The 26,556-nt window shown below is 46.3% G+C and overlaps 1 protein-coding gene across 1 annotated transcript in view; it reads right to left on the bottom strand.

Moving 5' to 3' along the window:
• The window catches only part of LOC119432409 (inactive phospholipase C-like protein 1), a 178,633-nt gene extending 153,060 nt beyond the window's left edge, over positions 1–25,573 (bottom strand). The window contains exons 1-2 of the mRNA XM_049658960.1: positions 25,523–25,573; positions 4,961–5,080 (exon numbers count right to left, since the gene is read on the bottom strand). Coding sequence (XP_049514917.1) covers positions 4,961–5,080; positions 25,523–25,558 — 156 coding nt within the window. The 5' untranslated portion in view covers positions 25,559–25,573. The remainder of the gene's footprint in view (positions 1–4,960; positions 5,081–25,522) is intronic.
• Positions 25,574–26,556: the final 983 nt, after the last annotated feature.

The following is a 26,556-nucleotide window of genomic DNA, read 5'->3' as shown; positions in this document are numbered from 1 at the left end:
GCTCACCTTACTTCGTATGACATTGCTGTGTTGCTATCGCATTCATTGCTTTGCCCTTAGGGCGAAACTGTGACATTTTTTCTCTCTCTCGAGCTAGCGCGCGACGCGCGCACTCTTTCTCTCTCCCAAGCATAGCGCGCGACGCTCCGCGAGGTGGTTGCCAGGCAACGCAGTGGCAGGCGGCACACATTACGGCCGGCTGAAACAGCCCTGCTGTTAAAAGCTAGCTGCTTTCCCTCATCACACCTTAGCTAACGTAAAGAAAACAACGACAAGCGTGGCGTGCATGATCCACCGGGTGACCAGAAGTAAGACAGGTTTCACGGAAGAGGAAACAATCAGGCTAGTGCATGTTTTTGTCAACAGCCGCGTAACCTATGGCCTCCCGTTCCAAAAACTCTCAGACAAAGAGACAATGCAGGTAAATGCTTTAATACGCACAGCATATAAAACAGACTTAAGACTACCACAGAATACAAGCACTGAAAAACTTGAAGAGCTGGGAATACACAACACAGTTGAAGAACACGCAAGATCAGTAATACTCACGCAGCGAGAAAGGCTAAACTCAACAGAACGAGGCAGAGCCCTACTACAAAAGCTAGGGTATCCCCTAAAACTGCAACACTGCGGAGAGCAACACTCTTATATCCAAAGAGGTCAGAGAACACATCACAGCATCACCCATTTCCAAAAACATGAATTCAAAATATCATACGGGCAGACGTGAGGCCAGGGCCAGAACTTTACAAAGTAAGTTCGGCCGCAACCGGGAAACATACTATACAGACGCGTGTAGAATAGGAAGAGGAGAGAAAGAAAAGGCCAAAGACAAATACACTATAGTAGCTACAAACCAGAACACCACGATCACAGCAACCCTAAAAATAGAATCGATTAGCACGGCAGAATCAGCAGCCACAGCATTGGCCATTCTAGATGTCGAATTCAAAACCCAGTGTGCCCGAGTCATCTCAGACTCACAGTCAGCATGCCCTCTATACATGACGGGAAATGTATCAAAAATTACGGCAAGGATCCTAGGAGAACACGTGCAACAATATCACGCGATCACCTGGTACCCTGCACACGCGGAGCAAGAAGGTAATGAGAGAGCAGACGGCACAGCTCACGGAATCACTATCCGAGCGTCGATAGAGACCCTCGAAGAACCTCCGATCTCTCCGCGCGACATCCTTGAAGCCCAGAGAAAAGAACTGCAGAAATTCAGCCCGCCACAGCCCAAACTGGAACTAGGGCAGGCTAGGGATTGGCGCCGGCTACAAACACGTACCCGAATATATTAATCCTCAATAAAATCCACCCAACGCAATACCCGGACACATGTCCGCGGTGTTAGGAGCGGCCATCTCTCACTCACATAACGTGGACGTGTAGGCTCAAGCCACCCGAAATTAACTCGCCCTTATTAGGGACAAATCCATTTGAAAGGCAGTGGGAGGTCTGGCTTGCCAGCAAGGATCGGCAGAGCCAAGTTGCTCTGCTCGACCAAGCCCAGCGAGCCGCAAAGGCCAGTGGAGCCCTGGAGAAGGGACACTCCCGTCCTTGCCCTACTACCCCAAAGTAAAATAAAGTTTCTACTACTACTCTCTCATCGGATTAGCCAAGTGTACCGGATCAGGGGCACACACCCATGGCCCTGTCTGCACTATCCCCTCTATCTTGAATACGTTTCACGTTGCCATGGCCTTGCCTGTTGGTGTGCTTCTTTTGTTTCAGCGTAACTCTTTTCCTCTATACGCCTTTTCTTTTATTGTTTGCTGCTCTTCTTGCAACACCCGCTCCTTTTTTTCGCCACGCCACAACTGCAACTTCTGCATTAGGAGGGCCTCCAACTTTCATTTAAATAAACAACTATGCCGCAGGGCATGCTTCACAAACAAAGAAGGCAGTTCTTAATACCGACTAGTAGGTTACGAACGTGAAAAACATACATTATCAATAAAATATATATAGTTATCCTCCAGAATTGCCACGATAACGCAGTCTTCTTTTTTTCATTCAGCATTGCTAACGTATCTGGAATCCTAGCACTTGCACTAACAAAATTTTCTCTCCCAGAACACTTATGCGCATCCGGTATATTGTTCTTGCCTCGTTGAGTGCACTTTTTTGTAAGAGTATTTACCCTGTAACTATGTTTCCCGACTTGCTGTACCAAAGCGCTGTATTAACCACCTGCAATGCTCCTTCGTTTGTGAAAATTGTGTTCTGCTTTTCTTTTTTTTTTTTTTTCACACCTCCCGGCTATGTTGTGTCGTCTGTGACGGCTCAAACGCCTACGTCAAATCAGCATCCACTTTCTCGAAAGCTGACTGCAAAGAACATTATTAAACCCCTTTCCATACACATCCGCATGCATCCTACTTCATATTCGTATAAATATCTTACATATTGGCTTCCGGGTTTAAAAAAAAAGCACTAAAAGCGATGTGAAATATAACGAACGCGAGGTCTACGGAGGAAGCAACCTTGACTTTTCCCATGCGCTCTTCCGAAATACTATATATTTCATCCAGTGCGTAATGCACATTACAAAACGTCTGCTGGCGCAAAAGCTGTAGAAAAAGAAACGGGGGGAAAAACAAACCGATCGAAGTTTCCGCGGCGTTCGAAGAGCTGTTCGCTTGTATTTCTTTCCCTAATTCAAATACACGGTGACACGTTAAAGTGCTTGTGGTCTGTTTAAATATTACCCTGTCTGACTGCATTTCGAGAGACGCGTTTTAAAGTCTGGACATTTACATGTAAATACACTGCCCGCCTTTAGCGGACAGATATTCCGGGAAAGAAATCGTATCGGAAACAGTGTCTTCAAAAGGCGTACACATATACCTGCGGTCGGTTCAAAACCATTTTTGTTACACGGTGTTTCGAAAGCGAATTCTTGCTTCTCTGCACGTTCCGAGACATCGTTGACGTTTTATTTATCTCAGCTTTTTTTTTTCTTCGGGCACCAGGTAAGGCGTGCGCCACCGGCATAAAAGCAAGGCTTGTGCTTGTGATATTATAATAACTTCAAAGTTAATATATGCACGTGTAAGCCGAGATTCTCGATATGAGCCCAGGAGCTTGAATTACAGATTTGTATGCAACCTTGTCATTCTGCATAACAGGAATCCCGCAACACTCTACGATCGAAGCTCAATTTTCCCGGGCGAAGCAAAATCTTTTGTCGGCGCCGTAATGTCCCGCTGGGTGTAACTTTATTACGGGAAGAATGGATAGTTTCGTCTGTTAATAAGTCACTCAATATGTATCGACATACATAGGGACGGCTAAAACGTTTTCATCGCCAAACTGCATGGCCTTTCCAAACATATAGGTGGTACTAGATTATTTACGAATTTCGAATGCTGTTGGAAGTTATTTTTATTTTTATTTTTTTTTTTTTTGCTTTTTACACTTCTTTCGTCTTCGCTTTTGTTTTTCTTTTTTTTTTTTTCAAAGCTCTAGATTAAGCGTGCGAGAAAAAGTCGCGAAAGCGTGAAACAATACACGGGTTCGTTAATATTCGCAGTGAATGCGCACGCTTGAACATTATAATCAGCCGGCGTCAGTCCTGATGACAGTTGATTGCTGAAAAAAGCATGACGCAGGATCTCGCCAGCAAAGCTGTTTGCTCGTGTGTTTTTTAGCATTCTGAATCGATGCCGTCGATGCCAGATTATATTCATTTGTGCTAGGACGCGTCTAGGTGGCTCAGTGGCTATGGCGTGGCCCTTATGAGCAAGAAGTCACGGGTTCGAATCCCAAAAAACACTTGGTACCGAGGTGCACGTTAATGGACCACAGGAGGTAAGAATTAATTCTGAGCCGACCAACACAGACTTCCTCACAGCACACTGTCAAGTTTCGAAAAGTAAAACTTCCTATTTTTATTTTTATTTGTGCTAAGTTTTGTCTGTCGTCAAATTTGGGCACAATGAGGTTTGGGTGCAAAGGATCTGGCAGCCCGGAAAGCGAGGAAGTGCATAACTACGGTCGTACCATATAGTACGCTTCATTATCGATGTGCAGCTCGTCTTGGCGAAGTTTGATGCGTTTCTGATCTGCTTTTGGCAGGTCTTACAATTATGCCTTCAAGCGATAAGCGTTTCAGAAGTGTAATCTCCGGAGATTCTGAGACATTATTGCCGCATGGACTTCGTGTCAATTGGCAATGACGCTTAGCAAGATACTTGTCCGGATAGCTTGTCCGTATACACATTACGGAATATCGTGTTAGCGGAGACACGTGGAGTATGACGGTGATGTATGGGCGAAGTTGTTTACAAGCGTTACAATCAATTACACGATTGGTGCGTAATTATCGAAGTTTAAATGATAATTTGCTCGAGCCGATGCCCGGTATTGAAGGCGCCTGAATTACTCAAATTCTTGAAAATTTGAAGGCGATTTCGAGAGGTTGGGCAGGCCTACTTCGGCTATCTCCTTGTATACCGCATGTACTCGTGTAAGAGCCGGCTTGCACGGGGCTGGGCCTCGGAGGTCAAATCTTTTCTGGCCATGTGTAATACTCTTGATTCACTAGTGCAAATAATGCGAGCGCTATTGTCTTTATAGCGCATATGTTCGTTCACGCAAGAACGCCACGCAGCTGGTGCCCGTTTATTGTCCTCACTATTGTCCCTATCACCGATGCTCAGATTCGGTTCGGTAGCGCATTCATGGATCCAATCGTCCTCAATGTCCTACATGGCGTTAGATGTGATTGGGGCGGCAGCACTTTTCACAACGATGTCCGAAGGCCGTGCACGCCCCGGGCTAAGAATCTAAGAGCATGCACACAAGCTGCGACGCTCTTTTCAGTATTCGAATGCTTTATTTCAACATTTTCCTTTTTAGGAGTAGGGGGTGCGGCTCTTACATGAGTGCGCTCCGTAGTCGAGTATATACGGGCATTTCCTCCTCTTCTGGATAGGAAAGGAGCACTCACCAAAGGATTAGAGATGGAGCCCATGAACAGCGACACGGCCCGTCCGCTCCGGCCCTCCAGGATTTGTGCCACAAGCGGTGATAGGATCCTCGCTCCAGCTTCGAAGGCTCCTGCTCTAACCTGCGGGTTTCATTACGCCTTTTTGTTAGAACTCGCTGAAAGTCCTGCTAAAGGAATCAAACCAACTGCATAACAATTCCCGGATTTGAACGGGTGACGATGACGATGAACCGGTTCTTTTTTGAAACGGTGTTTAATATACATAGTGGTGTACTGTATTGTAACCCAACACTCCAGCATTCTATTCGAGTTGTTATATATTTTAATATTAGTATGTGCTTTAATTTCAACTTTGTTGTTACTAATATGCGCATGGTTGTGTTATCTTTCGGTCACGTAGAGGCCACCATTTGTAGAAATAACTTAGTTCCCCTTCTACGCTTAAGTACCACCAATATTCTAAGCGACTCTTCCTCTCGTTTCCTACTGCATCAATGTGTTCGCTGCGCCGTCCAGTGGCGCGCCTAGTGAACGCGTTGTGCAACGCGGAGTGGTCGTTCACGCGGGCAGGCCTGTTGCCTTTGTCGTTGCCAACGGTTGCCGTGCGCGTGGAATTATGCGCGATAACGAAAGGGCGCGTGCAGCGCAGCAACGTTAAACATCGACGTTATTGACTCTTGTGTGACGAAATGTCAATTACGGAAAGGGCGTATGTACTACTCGAAGGTACACAGGTTCTGAGCAGTGCATGGTGGTCCTCTGACAGGCACTACGCGTTTAGTTTCCAACCTAAACACACTGAGATCTCATTTCCTTGCGCACTTGCCACAAGGTGATGCTGAACGTAAGGATAAGGGGAAGCGTTCGCAGAAGCGTCACGTCAGAATGTCTGTTACAAAGTAGTGTGAAATTGACAAGAACGATTACGTAAGAGTACAAGACATTACAGCACGCAAGAATTACATAAAGCAGTAAGGACCAACGTAAATGCAAAATTTAACAGATGAAATGGGGGCAAATCGTCTAAACGCTGACGGCTTTTGTACGCTGACAATGAATTCAGATAGCTCATTCCATTGAAGTTGAAGTTGATTTATTTACCACACAAAGTACAAAAGAAAATTACCCATGACATGTGGTTGGGGAAGCGGGAAAAAAGCTACAACAGAGCATTCAATGTGGAGAATTACAGAGCATTCATTAATGGAGACGAGTAGAAGGAACTGGTTGAAAGTTGTAGTTCGGCCCAATAAGCGCTAAATAGTTTTTTTTTAACGTGTTTTTTTAATAAAGTTTTTTTTTCTCTTTTTTTTTTTTACCGTGGCAATAATTCTGGTTGACTGTGTAATGAATGTGTGTTTCATGCTGACTTATTGCCGCATACATCTGTTCACGTTTCCAGCATATTTTTGGTTTGTTATGTTCCTTATTTTTAGTTTATTATTGTATAGCTATTTATCACACTGCCCTATACCAGCATTTGTACCCCCTTCCTGTATGAGCCTGAGAAAGGCCTAAACTAAAACTAAATAAATAATAAATAATGTAAATGGTTAAGTTTAAATAGTATATGTGACCGTGTTGACCGAGGCAGTTGGTGTCTACGGCAAGAGCTGCCCCAGCCCCTAACGACAACTAATTACTGCTTCAAAGAAAACTCAAGCCATGTGCTATGACCGAAACACACCGACTCCGGACATACCCAAGCTCGCCTGCTCAAATGCTGTTAATTTTTTTTTTTAATTCTTGGTTTTACTTATTGAGCTTAGCAGCTCATTTCAAAAATGTGTTTTGCCTGCACCTCCCGATTCTTGGCCTCTCGCCCTTATTATGTGCCACAGTCTTTCAGCTCCTTATAATCGTCGTCATCAGTTAACAGCTATCGTTGTAAAAATTGTATGACATTCTAAGGGCAACGCGCGGAACATCCAGAACGGAAGTAGAGGGCACCGCTAACGCTGACGCACGTAGTAATGGAATAGCTTGTATTTTCTTCACACTTTAACTTTGTTCGCACATTGATAAAAGCAATGAACAACAATGCATTCACTCGCTGTCAACGAGAGAGACAGAAGCAAAGGAAAAGGAATGCAGGAACGCCACCAGACGCAAGCCCAATTTGCTGCGCTACACAGAACGTAAAGTGTTTAAGGAATAAAAATAAATGACCGAGTGAAAACTAACTACCCGCACATCTGGAACTGCAAATCGTCTGTAAGCCGCTATTAAGGTCCGTCGACTTCAGAACTGCAGTACTATCCACGTTGCTTTCTCTCAAACACGTTCAAATGCAACACACATATTTATAAAGTTCGGGGACATATTATAACGGTCGGTGAATGGGCTGATTGCGACAGTAATGCCTTTGAAAGTCAGAGTAATTAGGCCGTAATGTCACGCACTTTCAAGCCATGGCCGCACCGTAACGACAGTTGTCTTAACGGCGACTTCTATCTTAATGAGTTGCTCGTTATACGCTCCTAAAAAAAAAAAAAAAAAAAAAGAGAAACGAAGTCAACACTACTATCAAACACGACATAAATTTTGCACAAGGACAAAGCTAGATACCGAAAGAACACTGACACGTTCTCTCTAATGCCGACCTAATAGTGCCGACTAATAATATCCGACTATAAAACCTCGAATTCCTAACGACAGAGCAAGACTCAAACGATTTCCCGTAACTACATCGGCCTAGCGGACCACTTATAAAAATTATGATAATAAAATTGGAAAAAAGAAGAAGACGGGAAGTAAAAGCAAAAGGAATGTCGCAGCAGCAAGGAAACGTAAGGAAAATAAGCAGAGTATAACGAAAACATATAAAGGGAGGCCACGAAGGAGGGGACGCATTATTCAGCAGCAGTCGATCGTGCAGGCTTTTAGACCTTCGGAAACTGGTAGAGAGCTTTTGGTCTCTCTCCACAAATCCAGTCATCTAAGATGGCTTATAGTCGGCCTCGACATCCAGTTTGGGCTCTTTTAAGCGCCGAGAAAGAGCGAGAGAGAGCGAAAGGAATAAATAAATAAAGAACGAAATGAAAAAAATTCAGATGTTGGCCATCTGAAGGGGCATAAATCGGCTCCTCCAAATTGACAAAAAAGTATACGCAATCAAAAATAGCGATAAAACAGAGGATTAAAGCACACATGCACGACAGTCCAACTATCGCTATTTCTTAGACGAGACGATTTTTTCGTTATTTGAACATTGCAAAATTAGCGCAACATACGCAGTATTATTCCATGTTTCGACAGCACTTCGACGCGAAAACTGTTTTTCTACCACTCTTAGTCATAGCAGCGCTGCGTAGCGGTGGTATGTGGAAGTTGAGAAATACTCGGCGCAACCAGTCCTGTGATTTAGGTTCGCTTACGAGTCAGTATCCGAAGTACATAAATACTGTCTCGAGTTTGAAAAGGCCGCGTTCGGAAACACCTGTTGCAACTATGTGCAACGAGGCATCTTCTTGCGTAGTCTTCTCTAACGCTCAGCACAAAGCGCTCGAAATGCAAGAAGCCCCGAGTGATCAAAATGAATCCGTAGCCCTCCATACGGCGTCTCTAACAGCTCCGCTATTGCTCTGAAGCGTAAGACCCCCAGTGATAAATAGCTAAATCAGTAGATGCACTAGCATACAGCGTGAGATTACGATCTGGAGGTAACACGATATGATTCAATGTTTGGCAAGGCAAGGCAAGGCAAGGAAAATGTCGCGGTATCGCTCAAAAAGCGAAGCCTCGATTGCGATAGCAAATTAGTCTACAGCTATACCAAGAAAGTAAAGTAGTTTTATCGGCCGTATAAACTCGTAAACATCGGCATACTAACTAAATTCACAAGCATGGTGTCACGCGCGCAGAAGAAAACATGAACACATCTTACTCGATGACAGCGGAAATTCCCTGTCAAAACGCTGCAGTGAGGAGAGAGAACTTTCATTGAGTCCTTGATGGGGTCAAAGGCGGCCATCTCGCCCTCTCCCTTAGACGGCGGCCAGTCTTTGTAGTCTAGCGGCGTCCGCGGCCACCTAGACGACGACCCAGCGCAGATCCTCCGGGTCGCTGCACGAAGGTCAATTCGCTCGCTGCTGTGCCGCGCTTCCTCACTCACACTGGTCATGGAGTGAGAAAGCGCGGCACAGCAGCGAGAGAATTGACCTTCGTGCTGCATCTGGCTTCAACGCGAACTAACAGGCGAGAACAGCGCACACGCAGGCACGACACACGCAGCAACCGTCGGAGTAGAGCCTGCGACATCGAGCTCAGCCGCGCAACGCCATAGCCAGTGGCTTACCGCGGCGGGTAAACCGCACGAAGCAAGTTTAAATCAGCCTTTATGGACAAAGAAATTATGAAACATCCGGTTGCGCACGTGCCATCATTACGATGTTCAGCGAATCTCTCTAAACCGGCTGGACTCGGCACGTTTTTCTGAGACGAAAATTCTTACACACTGGCTGTGCACATCCGTCGCGAATTAATAAAGCTATTCCTGCGCTGTACTGCCACTCTTGAAGTACACCGACCCGACCTACTATTAGCCCTCTTGTCTATCGGCCTACGAGCACGCAATGTTAACTCTTTCCATCATTTCCTCTTTCCCTTCCCCTATGTAGTGTCGGGTAGCAATCCGAACGCTTGTCTGGTTTACCTCCCTGCCTTTCTTCTCCCTCCTCTCTCTCTTCAGTCGGCTTCCACGGACAGGTGTCGTCCCCCAATCGCTTACGAGAAGCAGCCATGCGCGCTTTCAGCCTTCGGAACAAAGTCGATCGCGTGGGCAGTCTGACCGAAGCTGGCTGCAGTACTGCAAGTTTAAACAGCAAATATGGGTACAGTAACCTGTCAGCTTTGTTTCTTTCTATCTTCATTTTTTTTTCTTTTTTCCTGCCTACATTGTGGGTTTAAGTTCGTTGCACGCACCTTGAGAGCGCCTCGAACCAGGCGCGCAAACGAGAAGTGACGTCATTTCATCATACTTCATACCTTTCGACGATCAAGAAAAAAAGAAGAAAAGAGGTTGGAGGGAGGAGGGGGGGGGGGGGGGGGGACTGAATCAGCGATCGACCTAAATTTCTCCAGAGATCTACGCCTGCTGTTTCTCAGAACATTCTAAGTTGGTAACTAACACCTGTGCCCGAAATTCTCGAACTTTCGAAGTCGAACGTACTTCTTGTGGTGTGAAATATGCATGCATATCGCAACTGTGTGAACAGTACATGAACGCATGCTCAGCCCTCACTCCCCAAATTTCCTGAAAGAAACTAAACTATATACGAATGCATTCTACTTGAGTTGTACCAGCCAGCTGCGCTTTAAAATGCGCGTGTTTAAATTTATGCGAACTCTTGGGAACAGCCGTTCTCTATTTATTGTTATTTATGGTTTTATGCACTGAACCTATCGCGGTATTTCTTCAACGTTCCAACTGAGCTGTATTAAAAGAGGTAAAACTGGCGACATCATATATGTCCACTGCAGGACAAAGGCATCTCCCTGTGATTTACAATTACCCCTGTCTTGCGCAAGCTGATTCCAATTTCCACCTGCACATTTCCTAATTTGATGACCGCACCTAGTTTTCTGCCGTCCTCGGCTGCGCTTCCCTTCTTTTGGCACCCATTCTGTAACTCTAATGGTCCATCGGTTATGTACCCTACGCATTACATGGCCTGCCCAGCTACATTTTATTGCGATATCAATTATATGGACACTCCAAGCGGATTTCTGCTGCCGGCTTCGTCGTCGCCGTCGCCGTGAGGTTCCGTATGGAGGCCAACGGCGATGAAATCGTCGCCGCACGCCGTATGCTGTATCAATTGGCTGTATGTGCGAGTGAAAGCGCGCTTTCACGGGGAGCGAACGCACGACGGAGAGCAAACGCGAGTTCTTCCGTCGCGCGAAAGGCCGTGGGGGGACGGGCGGGAGGGGAGGCGACGTTTAGCTGCGGCACCAAATGCATATTTATATAAGAACGTTCCGAGGCAAAAATGTGGTAAAGACTTCCGACGCTGCTCGACGAGTGTCCCGTTCTGATCTCGTCGAAAACATCCGAACCGCTACCCGCCGTGGTTGCTCAGTGGCTATGGTGCTGGGCTGCTGAGCACAAGGTCGCGGGATCGAATCTCGGCCAAGGCGGCCCCATTTAGATGGGGGCGAAATGCGAGAACACTCGTGTACTTAGATTTAGGTGCACGTTGAACCCAAGGTGGTCCAAATTACCGGAGTCCCCCTCTACGGCGTGCCTCATAATTAGATCGTGGTTTTGGCACGTAAAACCCCATAATTTAATTATTTTAACCTCCGAGCCACCCCCAGAGGCACCGGCAACAGTCACCAACCCCGCTCGCATTCGGAGCGAACGCGGTCAAAACGCCGGCGGCGGCGTCGGCAACAGTTCTGCGCGTTGCTGGTGCTGCTGCATGTCCAAGTTTATACAGCTGATAAAACTACTATCTTTACTCCTACTATCTTCGCCTTTCGGGTGAAAGTGCGAATTTGTTTCTCTTAATGTCAATTAGAATATCGGCTATCCCCTGTTTGTTTTCTGATCCACAGCGCTCTCTTCCTGTCTCTTAAAGTTATGCCTAACATTTTTAATTCCATCGCTCTTTGTGCGGTCCTTAATTTGTTCTGGAGCTTCTTTGTTAACCTACAAGTTTCTGCCCCATATGGTAAGCTGCATATGGTAAGCAGTGGTAAGCTCCCAGTCAGGATTTGGCAATGCCACCGTACGCACTCCAACCCATTTTTATTCTTCTGTAAATTTCCTTCTCAATGTCAGGGTCTTCTGTGACTAACTGACCCAGATAAACGTACTCCTTTACAGATTTTAGAGGCTGACTGGCGATCGTGAATTCTTGTTCTCTTGCCAAGCGAGCCTGATCTTAAGAGTGAGGATAACGGCGAATATCTCAGTAACCTTTGGTTTGCAGATGACATTTTCCTATTCAGCAACAATGGGGACGAATTACGAGAAATGATTCAGGACCTTGACCAAAAAAGTGTAAGAGTGAGGTGAAGATTAATATGCACAAGACAAAGACAATGTTCAATAGCCTGGCAAGGGAACAAGAATTCAGGATCGCCAGTCAGCCTCTTGAGTCTGTAAAGGAGTACGTTTATCTAGGTCAATTACTCACAGGAAACCCTGATCATGAGAAAGAAACTTACAAAAGAATAAAATTGGGTTGGAGTGCATACGGCAGGCATTCCCAAATCCTGACTGGGAGCTTACCACTGTCGTTGAAAATAAAGGTGTACCATCAATGCATCCTACAGGTGCTAACATACGGGGCCGAAACTCGGAGGTTAGCAAAGAAGCTCGCGAACAAGTTAAGGACCGCGTAAAGAGCGATGGAACGAAAAATGTTATGCCTAACGTTAAGAGACAGGAAGAGATGGAACGAAAAATGTTATGCCTAACGTTAAGAGACAGGAAGAGAGCGGTGTGAATCAGACAGAAAACGGGGATAGCCGATATCCTAGTTGACATTAAGAGGAAAAGGTGTAGCTGGGCAGGCCATGTAATGCGTAGGGTAGATAACCGGTGTACCATTAGGGTTACAGAAAGGATATCAAGACAAGGGAAGCGCAGTCCAGGACGGCAGAAAACTATGTGAGGTGATGACGTTAGGAAATTTGCAGGCGCAAGTTGGAATCAGCTAGCGCAAGACAGGGGTAATTGGAGATCGCAGGGAGAGGCCTTCGTCCTGCAGTAGACATAAATACAGGCTAATGATGATGATATCATATATATATATATACACTAAAGGGAAAAGCAGATAAATGGTCATCCCTGCGATCGCCTGCTTTACTCTCACTTCTTCCTCCGCTTCCTCTCTTCAGCTTCCCCACAATTAAGTATAACTGTTGCTGTTTTCGTCATAACTGTTAATGTCGTTATTGCGGTGTGGTCGCCGTCATTGTCCTTTGATCATTGAAGAATTTATTGTTGGTGGAGGTGCATGCGATACAGTAGTTACCAGTATCTCCAATTTGGAATTGGAAATGGAATCGTCGGTGTGCCTATGTAACATGGCCCATCCCCTCGATGAGGAGCACTTTTCGCGCGTGCGTGCGTTGCCTGTCTGTCTTCTGTGTGTGTCTAGCCCACGCGTTTTGTTATTATTATTCTTACTCTCGAGGGGGATTGACCACACTGAAGGTGGTGATAAGAAAAGGCGCTCCGCCGAGCATAACATCCATTTTTTTTTTTTTCCCCCTTATGCGGGATGCTTTGTCCGACCGCCCATGTAAAGCAATAAAGATTGAACAAAAACGCTCGGCGAGCAAGAATTCCGGCTGCTGGCAAACAGCGTCGACCGCATTCGCGCGGTCCTTGAAGTGTCAGCGGCAACTACGGAGCTCGCCATACGACCTACGACGACAGGGGACGATGAGTTACCGCGTCGCGCGGCCCCTCGAAGATGCGTCACTGTCTCTCCTTTCTTACATCGCGGTAGCCGGTGTCTCAGCTGCGCGAGGAGCCATTATCTCCGGACACGTTAAGGACGAGCCGAATGTATCACCCCTGGGGAAACGCATGACGCCCTTAATCTCCGGCTACTGTTGTCTTTCGCTCGTTCCTTCTGATTTTATCGCATCGCTACCGTATCCAGTTGCTTGCGCCGCCTGCGACAGAGCCAAGTAATAAGAAAAAAAGAATATTCTCATTCGTCGACGGATAACACTACACGTCTGGCCATCCGTTCCGTCGCCTCTGCCTCCGCCGCCCGATGACAACGGGAACACGTGTCACAGCGTAAACACCGAATCAAGCTACGCACCTAAAGCTATGCAGCGTCGAGTTTCGCTTGTTCTGCGAAGCTTGCGATATTGAAGCTGCGCGTGTGCGCCATTGGACAAGCCCCGCGTAAGAGACAGAGCAAGTAGTTCCTCGCTCCGCCTGAAATCTTTCAGACTGAATACCGAGGGAAGCATCTGCAGAGCCGGCGATGTGCCTCAATCACACATGCCATACTTACAGCTAGAAACAGTGTCCACCCACCATGTTATTCCTACTGCGGTAAAAATCTTGCAACATTTCAGTTTATCGTTGACTGTAATCTGTTTAGAAATTAAACGAACACTGTAGAGGAACAGTTAGGCTTAAGGGGTGAACTCGCCTTCCGCAACATCGTAAGCGTCGGTCTTCCTGCGAGCATGTACAGTGAACCGGATAACAGACGAGAGCAAAAGACAGGGGCGACGCTACCTTAATATTACAGCATTATATACCACACCCCGACGTCACAGACTTTGACAGCGACCGCACGGGACTAACTTGACCATCGATAAATAAGGAATCACACTGGAATTTAGATTAGGTAAAGTTTTAACATAGTAAGTGCCGTGAGCTTTTCCTGCACTAAAACGGCCCGAGCGCCCAAAACTACGTTGAAATCCATGGCGTCACGCTAACGTATAATGGTGCTGCGGTACGGGCACCAAATTTAAGTAGCCTTCGTTATGTCCACTAATTCTCACCTCTTTTCAGTCAGAAGAATGCAAAGAGCGTTAAAATAATAATTTACCAGCCTAGGCAGATTTACTAATGCATTTGTGCCCTTTTCAAGGCACCTGTCTGGAAGCACTGTAATATTTCAGGATATCTCTTCGGCAGTTCAACCTGAACCCGGTTCCTTCAGCGATTCCTTACGAGTGGCAACGAATTTAGTCACAGTAACGTTTGCAATGTCATAATCAATTTTCTTCTGCAGGTTGGGTGGCTTTATTGCTAAATTTCGACATTTTTGCCTAAACGAGTTTTCAAATTATCACCTTCCCTGTTCCGTCAACGTTTTGGTCACACGCATTCAGCGCTACAACCATTTTTTGTTTTATTTTCTTCTACACCCTTCTTAAACTTTTCTTGCACCCCCGTGATCATCTCGTTCTAAACTGTTGCTCGTAGCTGGCTACGACATTCGTCTTATTAGATCAAGAATGACGGTGATGGTGATATAGCTTTATTAAAATAGCGATGACTCATCGGTCATTAAAGGCTAATGAAGTTCGAGAATTGGGAGATAAATGCGCTCTAGACTCGGTCAAAGCCGACTGTATTGAGCTGTGGTCTACGGACAATGCGTCTTACGTGTCTCTTGTAGTATCTGCGTATCTCCTACAGTATTTTGGATGCCATGCTTGGCGTGTTAAGGTTAAACACCAGCAAAGCGACGGAGCGGTCGCCACTTACAGCCGAGGTAACCACAATATGCCGCAGTACCCCGCCAAAGCAAAAAGCGGCGCTGGTGTCACGGGCACAAAGTCTACCCAGTTCGCTCCGCACGTGCGTGATGAACGCAATTTGACCTTAGCGCACCGAAGCACCAATGGTTTTCATTATGGGTCGGTGACCGATAATTACGCTCCAGCGGTTCGGCAAACGCACCTGTTTAATCCGATGGCTACTTGTCGGTAATTGCAGTCATACGATACCTGCTGCAATCACACCAGGAGCGATGGGAGGCTGCTCTGCGCAGCTCGCAACCGGACTTACAGCTTCGGACAGTGGGCTGGGCCAGAGGGGTCGCCGAAGCACAAATGTGCCCGGCCATCTAGAGCGGCCTGAGGGCCCATCGTCGTCCTGCTGCCCTTTCTCCCCTCCCCCCCTCACATGATTCTCCCGTGAATCAATAAATTTTATCCACCCACCCACCGTGAGATTGCATTTGCTATCGGATAATACGTCGACCTGCCTGTTTATTGAAGCACAGTGACGGGCATTGTACCGTTATAGTAGCGCTAACCTAAACGATAGACAGAAATCTGACAAGGAATATGAAACTTCGTCCGCGAGGCCAATAGGAACGATTCAGAAGCCATATGATACAGCCACGTACCATTCGCACAGTACAATGTCCACCAAACCCCCTCCCCTCTCCTCCCATGCGACTGAATGACTGCAGCGTTCTGTTTCACAGTACGAAGTTAAGAACAAATTGCGGGGCAATTAACGACCCAACTGCACTGAAGGAGAGATTAACACTCGTCACCGGTACTATTGACAACTACACGTTAAACTTACGAGCAGTTATTAAGAAGCGAAAAATGGGCGAGTTCGTATGGTGGTATCGCGTAATATGAGCGCCAACTACTCGGACAAAAGTAAAGGCACAAAAAGAGACAAGGCACAGCGCTATGTCTCGTCTCTTTTCGTGCCTTTACTTTTGCAAGAGTAGTTCGCATTCTGATTTAGCCATGAGTAGCGAAATCTCTTTAGCCATGACGTGTCTCTGTCTTTCCATCGCAGTTGTGTCTTTCGGCTGAATTATGTTTTAAGCAAACACCAACTAGAACAACACGCACGTCCTCCTGCAGCGAACCATGTACACGAGTTTGAATCCCGATCGCGGCTGTAGCAGCTCAATGAAGGCTCAATGGAATAAACAATATTGTACTTCAATTTAGGCGCACAGCGAACATGAAAAGAAAGAAAGAAAGAAAGAAAGAAAAAGAAAATAAAGAGAAGGAAAGAAAGAAAGAAAGAAAAAGAAAATAAAGAGAAAGAAAGAAAGAAAGAAAGAAAGAAAGAAAGAAAGAAAGAAAGAAAGAAAGAAAGAAAGAAAGAAAGAAAGAAAGAAAGAAAGGGCGGTCATAGTCCCGACATCACCCGCCGCGGACGGTGTTGCGCTGCTAAGCACGAGGACGCGGGATCAAGCCCCGGCCATGGCGGCCGCACTTCGATGGGGGCGAAATGCAAAAACGCCTGTGTCCGGTGCATTGGGCGCACTTTAAAGATCCCCTGGTGGTCCAAAATTAATTCGGAGTCGCCCACTACGGTGTGCCTGATTATGAAGTCGTGGTTTTGGCACGTAAAACCATAGAATTCAAGTCCCGATATTCCGACTACAGAAGGCCTCCTAAATCTCGGTGCAGCTTTGGGGCTTAGCTTATTGTTCAATAGCATCTCTTCCGCACAAGCAACTTCTTGACAGTTTCTTTATTTAGCATGAAAACGTACGAATATGCATACGTGAAAACAAAAGGATGGGGCTGTACTGCACTGTCAAGTATAGACTTCAGTGAGACAGGCAGTGGCTTAGTGACTGCATATGCTACGAGCGCTTAAAATGACGATGGCTACCCACAGGCGGTACTAGTGCGGGAAACTCTTCGACGGTAATCATTATAAAAGTGCGCATTTTGGCGCTTAAGGCTGCAGAGGTCCCGTTCTTCATAATTATGCTAACAACCATGCTGGTTTCAATGCGGTATTGTAAAGTCTAGAGGTAGCATTAATCTGAATAAAACTTACAGGATCATCTTACAGGTAACTATCGTGCCAAACATAGTGCATACGCAAGAAAAAAAGGAAAAGAAAAGAAAGATACAGACCTGGTTAAGCGGTTACCTATCTAACTCATCGTGTGAATGCCGCCGTCGTTATGAGCTAAGGAGATTGATGAGTGTGTTACTCTCCCTTACATCATAAAAGCGTACAGATTAATTTGTGCACCCATGTATTCTACAAGACATCTGTAGATGTCAACACAGGGGAAGTTCCGACTTGTGGTAGATATGCATTTTACATCTTAACCACGCTGACATCACCTGATCACACACTCGTCCACGCACCTATGGAATTTTCATACGTTTCGCAAATCCTTACAACTGTTTTTTGCACCGAAATGTGATAATAAGAAATTAAGTATCAGGGTTCTAGCAATGTTCCCCCATCATTCACGATGTACACTTTCTTTTTTCTTGTATTCTACTGTTCTGGCTCATTGCTAGATCTATACCTATAATCTTCGCTTATAACTTATATAGTTTCGTTTGATATGCGCTTGCAGTAAGATGCTTTCGGTCATTTGAATTTTACGCTTCCCCCTCCCCCCCCCCCCTTTCCCCAATGCCTGACTTATTCAATGCTCCGCACGGGGTCGGTAACGTAATTTCAAATACAAACGCATGTAGCACTGGCAACACTGCTTATACCTACTTGGGAGTGTCAAGGGGCTTTATTTTTTTTTGTGAATAATTATTCTGGTTAATTTACCACAAGGCATATGTAGTACAAATATATTAAAAAGCAACATCAACTAAACGAGCGCCACCCTGTACGATGCATGCACTGCAGCAATGAGTTTGCTCATTTATTGTCCGTTATCTAGCCGGTCTAGTCATCTGGAACATTAGGTTTTACCATGGCCTTCCCGAACATCTTGTGCCTAACATACCGAGTACTAGGACACATGCCACAGAAGGCTATAAGTGTCCGCCGTAGCAGGAACCGGGCACTTCCGACACATTCCAGGGTTTGTCAGAGGTTTTACTTTTGATGGACATAATTTTTTTTTTTAGAATCGACCGACAACTGATTATCGACCTCCGCCTTAGAAATAAAACGATGGTTGTGTTGGAGGCTAACTTAAATGGCCCTGGACGTAATGTGCGCCGTGTGCACTCAAGCTCACGCGTAGCGTAAAAGGCCGGGAAGCCCGAGTGGCTGTCGCAAGACTCCCAGTTGAGACGTTTAGACGCGCCATGATTCCATGACGCTTCAGTGCACGCCGAAACAATGCGTAATCGGCTCAGGAGAGAGAGCCATAGATGAAAATTGCAGGGCGGGTAACCAAGGTCGTGCCCTGATGGCTACCCTACACGTGGGGAAGGGAAAATGGGGAAATATAGTTAAGAAGGAAGAAGGGGAGTCAGTGTGCGCGCAGTGTTCCCGTAAGTTTTTTGAAGCATGTCACTAAAGTGAGACAAAAAGGTCGCATAAATTTCTGCTAAATTTCGCTGCAAGGTCGCTAAAATTATCCCCAGAACTTGAGTAAAGTTTAGCTAACGTATAGGCCTATTGGAGCACTATAATATGCGCTAAGTATGGCAAATCAATTCTGCAGAAGCCTTTACTATTACACTTGCATAACAACGAACGGTGACATATAAAATTCGGCGTTTACTCTCAGATTGTGACGATGCAGATATGAGCACGATTCAAAAGAACACAAGCAATATCTGACTTCCCTAGAACGCAAGTGCCACTTCGTCACCCATAATATCCCTGAAACGTTTCTAGTTCTGGGTACTCCTGAAAGGATAACAATATTCAGCAAGGCACGCAAGACCACCTGTTAATCAATCATGTGACCTTAATTATGCAGGTCAAGTACGACGCTTCCGCCCTTGGTGTAATTGAAGGCTTATCACAGTACTTATTTGCCCAAAACCCATGAAGGCAGCACTGTGTTCAGGCTCGCGTGAATGAGCGCAGCCGCTCCTATGTATACATCTTTCTATAGTCGATGCATCGTATTACTTAACTGCTGCATTCTAAATGTAAATTAAAATTTGTGAATGTCCACGAATCGAATGTATTTGGTGAAAGGGCCAAACCCGGAGCGATAAGACCCATTCAGATCAGTTTCGTAAACAAGAAACTAATAATAATAATAATAATAATAATAATAATAATAATAATAATAATAATAATAATAATAATAATAATAAATAAATAAAAAGAGGGAGAAAGAACACGTGTTTTGTGAGCGCATCGTCAATCCTGTGCAGGCAACGATTATTTCATCATTGTCACAGAGCTTACACGCCATACAGCCAATTTCGGCAGTTCACGGGTAGCTTTTGCATAATAAAGTACGTTCTAGAAGGCTATTTTCGAAGCAACTTTCCCAACTTCGAAGTCGCTAAAATGTCGCATATTGTTCCATGACGTCGCTAAAAAAAGTCTCCGGTCGCTGAATCAGATAATCTGTCGCTAAATAGATATGAAAGTCGCTAAATCTAGAGACAAAATCGCTAAAGTTGCAACACTGCACGACGCACAAACGGGGACGAATGCTTTCAAGAAGCACTTTGGCCGTTCGGTGGCCTAATGCATGCTGAAATTCTCCTGCAAGGTCCCAGGACCTTCGCATCAAAGCAAGATCGCCAGTTACACCGGAAGGGCGAAACACTGACAGCGATAGCAAGGTGCAGCGTTGCGCTTCAACTCCTCGGACGGCGTTCGATAATAATATACGTGGGTGCGACTATACGTGTGCCCGACCTACGCGGTTCTGTGAAAATTCAGAGGAATAATTCGGTAAAGAGCATAAGAATGGCCTTAGAAACAATGTCATTTCGATAATACAGCATCCATGTTGCATATACGGCATTTATACAAACATAGTATACCACACATTTACATAAGTATATGTGGAACATCACGGCGACGGCGTAAATTCACCTGGAGTGTCTATATAATTGCTATCGCAATAACGCGGTATGCCGTCTCAGCGGCGATATCGTAGACAGTCAAAGGATGGACAGGGGCACAGAATGTACTCTTTAGTTCGTCAGATCCACAAGAGTGGCACGCGGCGCTGTTGGCCATTCCGACGAGAAATGAGGCTCAAGGGTGCAGTCGTCGTATGCAGCGTGGTTGTTGAAATGAGGTCACCGATATAACAAGCAAGGAGGCCGGTGGTCAAGGCCGCTAAATATAGTCGGCAACACTGCGTCAGACCGTCTAGTGACGCAACTGGTCGCTGAATACAAAGGAGCCGTGGCGTGCACTTCCATGGCGCATCAGCCCATTACCCCCTTGTTATTGTAACCGCGCCCGAAACAGCGCCTGTACGAGTGACGTCATCGACCGGGAAATAGTTCTGCATATCCGCTCATGTGCCTCGCTCAATTCCCTTGCGGACACCCCCAGACACCGCTCTATGCGTCACGAGAGGTTACAACCTAGTTTGGCGCGCATGACCGACGGGGATGCTTTCTTTCTTTTCTTCTTTCTTTTTGCAGTGCGTCAGAAACTGTTCGCCTTAAAATGGAAACACGTGCGCTGGCTTCTTATCCTGCTGTTCTCAATAGCAACAATGTAGGCCCGCGAACGTCTGCACTAATTCCATGCAGCACGATAAAAAAGAAAGAAGTGACGTGCAGTGCGGAATAACGGATATATGGGTGCACTGCATAGAGCACTCGTGCCCGCATTATTACTATAATTCATGTACACATATGTAAACATCGCTTACACACACATAAAAAAATCACCGCATATCCACGGGGTGAATGATGATGAGTGGGCGAAGCTCCGGAGGGAATCATCGGTAAACCGTGAATCTTCCGTGTAATTCGCCCAGTCTCGCCGCACTAAATCGATCGATTGACTTCCACCAATGACACGCGCCATATGTGACGTCATTCCTATTTTATAACAGCGCCCGTCATTATAATTGCACCATCTCCCGCTTAAGGGGACGCTAGCACAAACGCGTTAGAAACGTGCAGTACTCTCTAGTAAGGGGGAGAGGCCACAGCGTCTTACGCAGCCGTTTACACATGCCGAAACGTGCACCGCGTTTGCCGACGCCATCACATGACTGCTGAGAGAGTATAACCCCCGTATTCATAAACGCTCTCCTCGACTTGAACTTGACTTGCCACCACCTTCAACGCGTTTCGAACGCGCTGCCCAAGGCGGTGGCAAGTCAAGTTCAAGTCGAGGAGCGTTTATGAATACGGGGGTAAGGCGGAGAGGCCACAGCGTCTTACACCAGCTTCTTACACGGGCCGTAACGCGCTAGCACAAACGCGTTAGAAACGCGCAGTCTTTCGTTAATGTTGGGTATTTATTGTCATCGTGGTTCGTGTGTCCATGTGCGCTTCGTGGCGTAGTGGCTAGCGCCGCGCGTTCGGAAGCGAGGGGTCCCTGGTTCGATTCCGCGGTACGGACACAACTTTCGGAATTTTTTTTAAAGTAGACGTGGCTACCTACTACTACTACGACGACGACGACGACTACTACTACTACTACTACATACTACAGAGGAGGGACAGACCCAGACCCTAAGGAGCTTCGCCCCTAAAAGAAGCAGACTAGCAGTTGTCTCCAGAAAATAAACACTACGCCCAGCAGCTTGAAAAGAAGGGAAATAAAAGTGAAGAGCAAGTTTTTAGGCAACAACAACAGCAACAAGTCGCAACACATCACACGCTAACTTAAGTATTATAAAATTTTGTCCTCTTATTTTGTAATTCACTCTGACCTACCCCATTCTTCGCCAATCCCACAGGGTGGGTACGTACCGGTATTTCCCAAGGATCTACATCTACATAACACGCAGAATACCAACACAACGATGAGATACCGGCAATCAGCATTTGCTCTTAATCCCTATCACGGAGCTTTGCTATCCGTCTTCCGAATTATATTGCAATTCTTGTGGCCGAATTCACGGCCTGTTGTTTGGCCCTATACAAATTTCCCACCAATATTACACACATAATAATGCTTGCAGACAGTCTGTCAGTTACTATTTTGCTAGAGAACACGAACATTTCACTACTACACCGGTCGCTACCTTTTTTTTTTTTTTAATTCCACCTCATGTTAAAGAAATTCCGTTTTTGTGGATACCGGGACACTGTGCACTAGCCCATAATAAGATTGCAGACAACTTGGCAAAGGCAGCGCTTGGTGGTCCAGTAGGTTTCTCTGTACCAATCCTTACCCTGCTGGCGATGACAAGATTACGCAAACAACGATTCCTCGGTCGAAAAAACGACCCCATCCTTGCTGCACCAGATTAGACATTTACCCTGGAATAACTAACCGACCGTGTCCCTTACGACAAGGCGAAGTTGAGATCACCCATCTACGGTGTCGAATACGGCAAAGAAATCTCTACCCGAGTAGGTGTCGGTTCGCGCCATCGAACCTTTGTGCGTCATGTGGGGATCACTGGAGCATTTCCCCCTTTACTGACGAAAATATAATCCCGAAAGAAAGAATTACTAAGAGCAACCCCTATCGCGTATTGGCCTTCCTCTCTCTCTGCTTAATACTTTATCCTCTGGTGCAAGCACTCTTTGTCGAGCCCGAAAGAAAGTATGTGACATTGTGCATGAGTACGCCATTCCTACAGGGAGACCGACATGTTAAGCGCCTTTGTCTCATTATTAATATTAGATTGCATTTTTATAGAATGGCGGCTTCGTCAAAAATTGGCATGACCGCTTCGCAAATATTATTTTAGAACCTATAACATTTATTATTTACATATATATAGTACAGGTCACAAAGTTAACGGGAAGCAAGGCCTTATGTTTCCATTGCGAACCTTCCCCCCTCTTAGGTACGTGCCATATGTTGAAAGGCGACAACAACAATGGCAAACGCTACAGGCGAGAGTCAGGCGCCGTCGTTGAGAAGAAATCTAGCGCAGCTTAGTGAACCCCGTATTCAGTTGCAGCTCGGCCTTGCGGAAATAAATACAGCTGCGCGCTCTTCGAGAAACATCAAGCTGCTGAAGTGCGCTCAACAGTACAGAGCAACGTTCGCGAGCTCGAGAACAAGACAAGCGTGCAATGCAGCGGGACGTAAAGAATCGAGGTTGACTTGTTTTGTAAAATGTGTAAAGAGAAAGAGAGCGCGCATCAAAGCAGCTTTCCTGGCGACGCGCATACACTGCAAGCGCTGTCAAAAGCGACCCACTGTGTCCCCCCTCTCCCCCCCCCCCCCCAAAAAAAAAAGAACAGAAAGAAAGAAAGGCAGGAAGAAAAGAGCGACACAAGCTTTATATAGCTTCTAGAACCCTAAAACACTCGTAAAATAGTGTTTTTCTTTATTCTCACAATGTGAAAAGATTTGCCACTGTTTTCAATAAATTGCATAACAAAATGAAGCTTTTTTTTTAAAAAGCTATTATAGTTTTGGGCATTGTTGTTTCGCCTGGTTCGTCTGTACGGTTACTTGCCGACAGTCAGCAAAACGAGTACAGCTCTCTGGAGCAGCTCATTTCTCCGATGGCGAGCTGTGCATACGATAGTAGCTTTACTTTTTTTTTTTTTTTTTTTTTTGCGTGAACAAGCCAAGAAATGATGTCAAGCGCTTCACTGAACAGTGTAAATAAAATAGTACGATCTTATTGCGAAATCTGAGTGAAAGCAAAGAAGAGGCAAGCGCAATAATTTTCTTATGAATAAAAGGCGCGTGTCTCGGTGTAACGTAGTGTATGAACGCCTGCATACATTAACGGAACAATGTAAAAAAAAAAATTCTGAGGATCCCACGCATATGTAAAAATCGGTGTTAAGCGAGGTTATCATTGATCTTTACGCAAATGTTATGCAAGTTTACCCAAATTACGTAAAGACAATGTTCATGCAAATGTAACGCAACGAGGCAAATGTAACACAATGACGAAAACGTTTCGGTGTTGGTGCGGCGTCCGTCTCAGCGCGACACAAATACAGTAATTTTATCATATACAACTGAAGCATTGGTATTTTGCACTGTACATTATTACTACCATCACTCACAAGGCAAAGCTCCTTCACGCTGTGCATCGTTAGAAATGCCAGCATTCGTAATCGCCGATCCGACTTCACCTAGCACCATTTCACGCAGTTGCGCGGGCGTCGTGTCACCAGTTGAGAGGATACACAAAAACAACTCGAGCCCCGCAATCTCCTTGTTCTTCTTGGTGGTGTTGCTTCGGCACAACGGATGATAAGCGGCGCGTGCGTCGAGAAATACGAGGAGTAACGAGAAACGTTCAAAATCTCGAACCCCCTGTCGGACACGTGGTCAATCGCATCATGAGTTCTCGAAGTGGGGAGTTATTACCGGGTAATGCTACAGCGTTCGAAACGCACAACAAAGACGTTGGACGTTACGTGAATGTCGGTAACCACCGGTTTTCCGGGTTTCGTATAGGTTAACGTTAGAGTCTCCAGTGCACATCGAAGGGTCGCCTTGTCGTAGCCGTTGTCGTAGCCAGGGATCACGCCGACTCTGGTGCGTACTGAACAAACTTCAGGACGAGACACGATGCTCGCTCACTGCTCATTGGCCTCCATACGTGACCGCTTCGCTTTTAAGTTTTTGCTGTGATGAATATTCATCACCATACTCGTTTCTCAAGGGCACCAAGCGCCGTTGCAACTTACCTACACCCTAGGCTGCTTTTGTTGTCAACTTCTGCTTCACTTCTCTGTTGTCGACTCGCTCCCTGTTTGGTTTCGGTTGCAGCATGCCGCGAGAAGCCAAGAGCCACGACAACATTGCGGTGCCCCAGCGTCGCACAGAGGCAAGATTATTGTATTGGGAGTTGTGCCCTAGTGATTAGTGTGTGGGTTGGCAGTGTGTAGCGGGTTCATGAGCAGCGGGTAACAGGCTCGTGTCTACTCGGAAAGACAGCAGCCAGCACCCACCGAGTGGGCGAAAGCGGCAAATAAAGCGTCGCTTTAAAAGAAAATGATACTCGACTACAAAGCAGCAGACACACGGTGCGATTAGGCGTCCGATCTAGTGCACGACTGGCACCAACAGCCACATACGTTTCCAACGAGTCTTGCACGAACTCAACAGATTCCAGCGAGCCGGTACAGCAATCTTTCAGACGAGTCGGAGGTCCTATCGAAAGTGCTGTCACGCCATGTGTCTCCCGCTTAACACGTCTACCGAAACAACCACGAGCATAACGGAAAGACGGTGTTCTAGCAAAACTGCACCCCAACAATCTAAGAGTAATGAAAAAGCTTAACAAACGCAGTGCTTCGTAAAAGAAAGCGACTTCTTAAAGTCAGGTTGCCTACCTTGAGATATCTGTTGTATAACGAAACATCCGTCATGTCCTCAGGCCGCTTCCTATAGCTCCACGGACAAATATCTCGCGCCGACCGCTGTACGAACCGCGAACAATCAACAGTAATTTCGCCGTAGGCATAAAGCATCCGTCGAGAGCCAGATGTGTGTTCCGCAACAACTATCGCGACTATAGTATTGCTTCAGCAAGTGACGGATTTAAATATATTTCAGTAAAAAGTGAGATTATAGGCATTCGAGGGCCATGGTATAACCGGGCGAGGATGGAGTCGAAATACCGAGCAGGGGAGCACTTCATTCGAGAAAGGAAGAGACGGAGAGAGTGGGGGAGACCGTTGTATAGCGGGTTATGCTACCACGTCGCCGATTCGCTTGCCCGATATTATTACGTCACCCGCTGCACTTCGGCGAAAGCGAGGCAATAAAAAAAAAGAAAGGAAGAAGCGAAATGAGGCGTATAGCACATATACAGCCGAAAGTTACGGCATCGCTGACCTGAGCTGCGGCGACGTTGCATGGCGAGGGGGGCGCTAATCGAACAAGACAGGGTCTCCTCCGGTTCCAGTACTCGTGCACAGACACACACATATACAACGCAGGTCACTGAGGTTGCCTCGCATACTCCTCCAAGAGGCTAAAGCGAACGCTATCTTCTCTCTCCCACCCTTTTCGCAGTAGCATGCTAGATTGCCGGCGGTAGCAGCTAGCTATACTTTACTATGGCGAAAGGATAATATGGAAGGCGGGCGGATAAGGAAGAGAGGGGGGGGTTGTCATAAAGGCAATGACGCGTCTCCCGGCGCAAATGAAGCCCGCGGCGATAGCGGGGTCAGCGCGAAGGCAAACAACGTGACCCATCACGCCGCTCTCACGGGCTCGACACGAGGGGGGGCTCGCCGGAGTCACGGGCGATTCCTTGCTCCGCGATTGGTCGACGCCGAGAGGCTTGGCGGGCGTCCGCCGAAGGAACGCCAAAAAGGCGTGCTTGCTCTCTTTCTTTCATTGTTCCTTTCTTTAATCTTCC

The sequence above is a fragment of the Dermacentor silvarum genome, chromosome 11 (assembly GCF_013339745.2).
Source record: "Dermacentor silvarum isolate Dsil-2018 chromosome 11, BIME_Dsil_1.4, whole genome shotgun sequence".
Classification (NCBI taxonomy): domain Eukaryota; kingdom Metazoa; phylum Arthropoda; class Arachnida; order Ixodida; family Ixodidae; genus Dermacentor; species Dermacentor silvarum.
The sequence above is the reverse complement of the archived record's forward strand: the minus strand, read 5'-3'. Positions and strand labels throughout refer to the sequence as shown.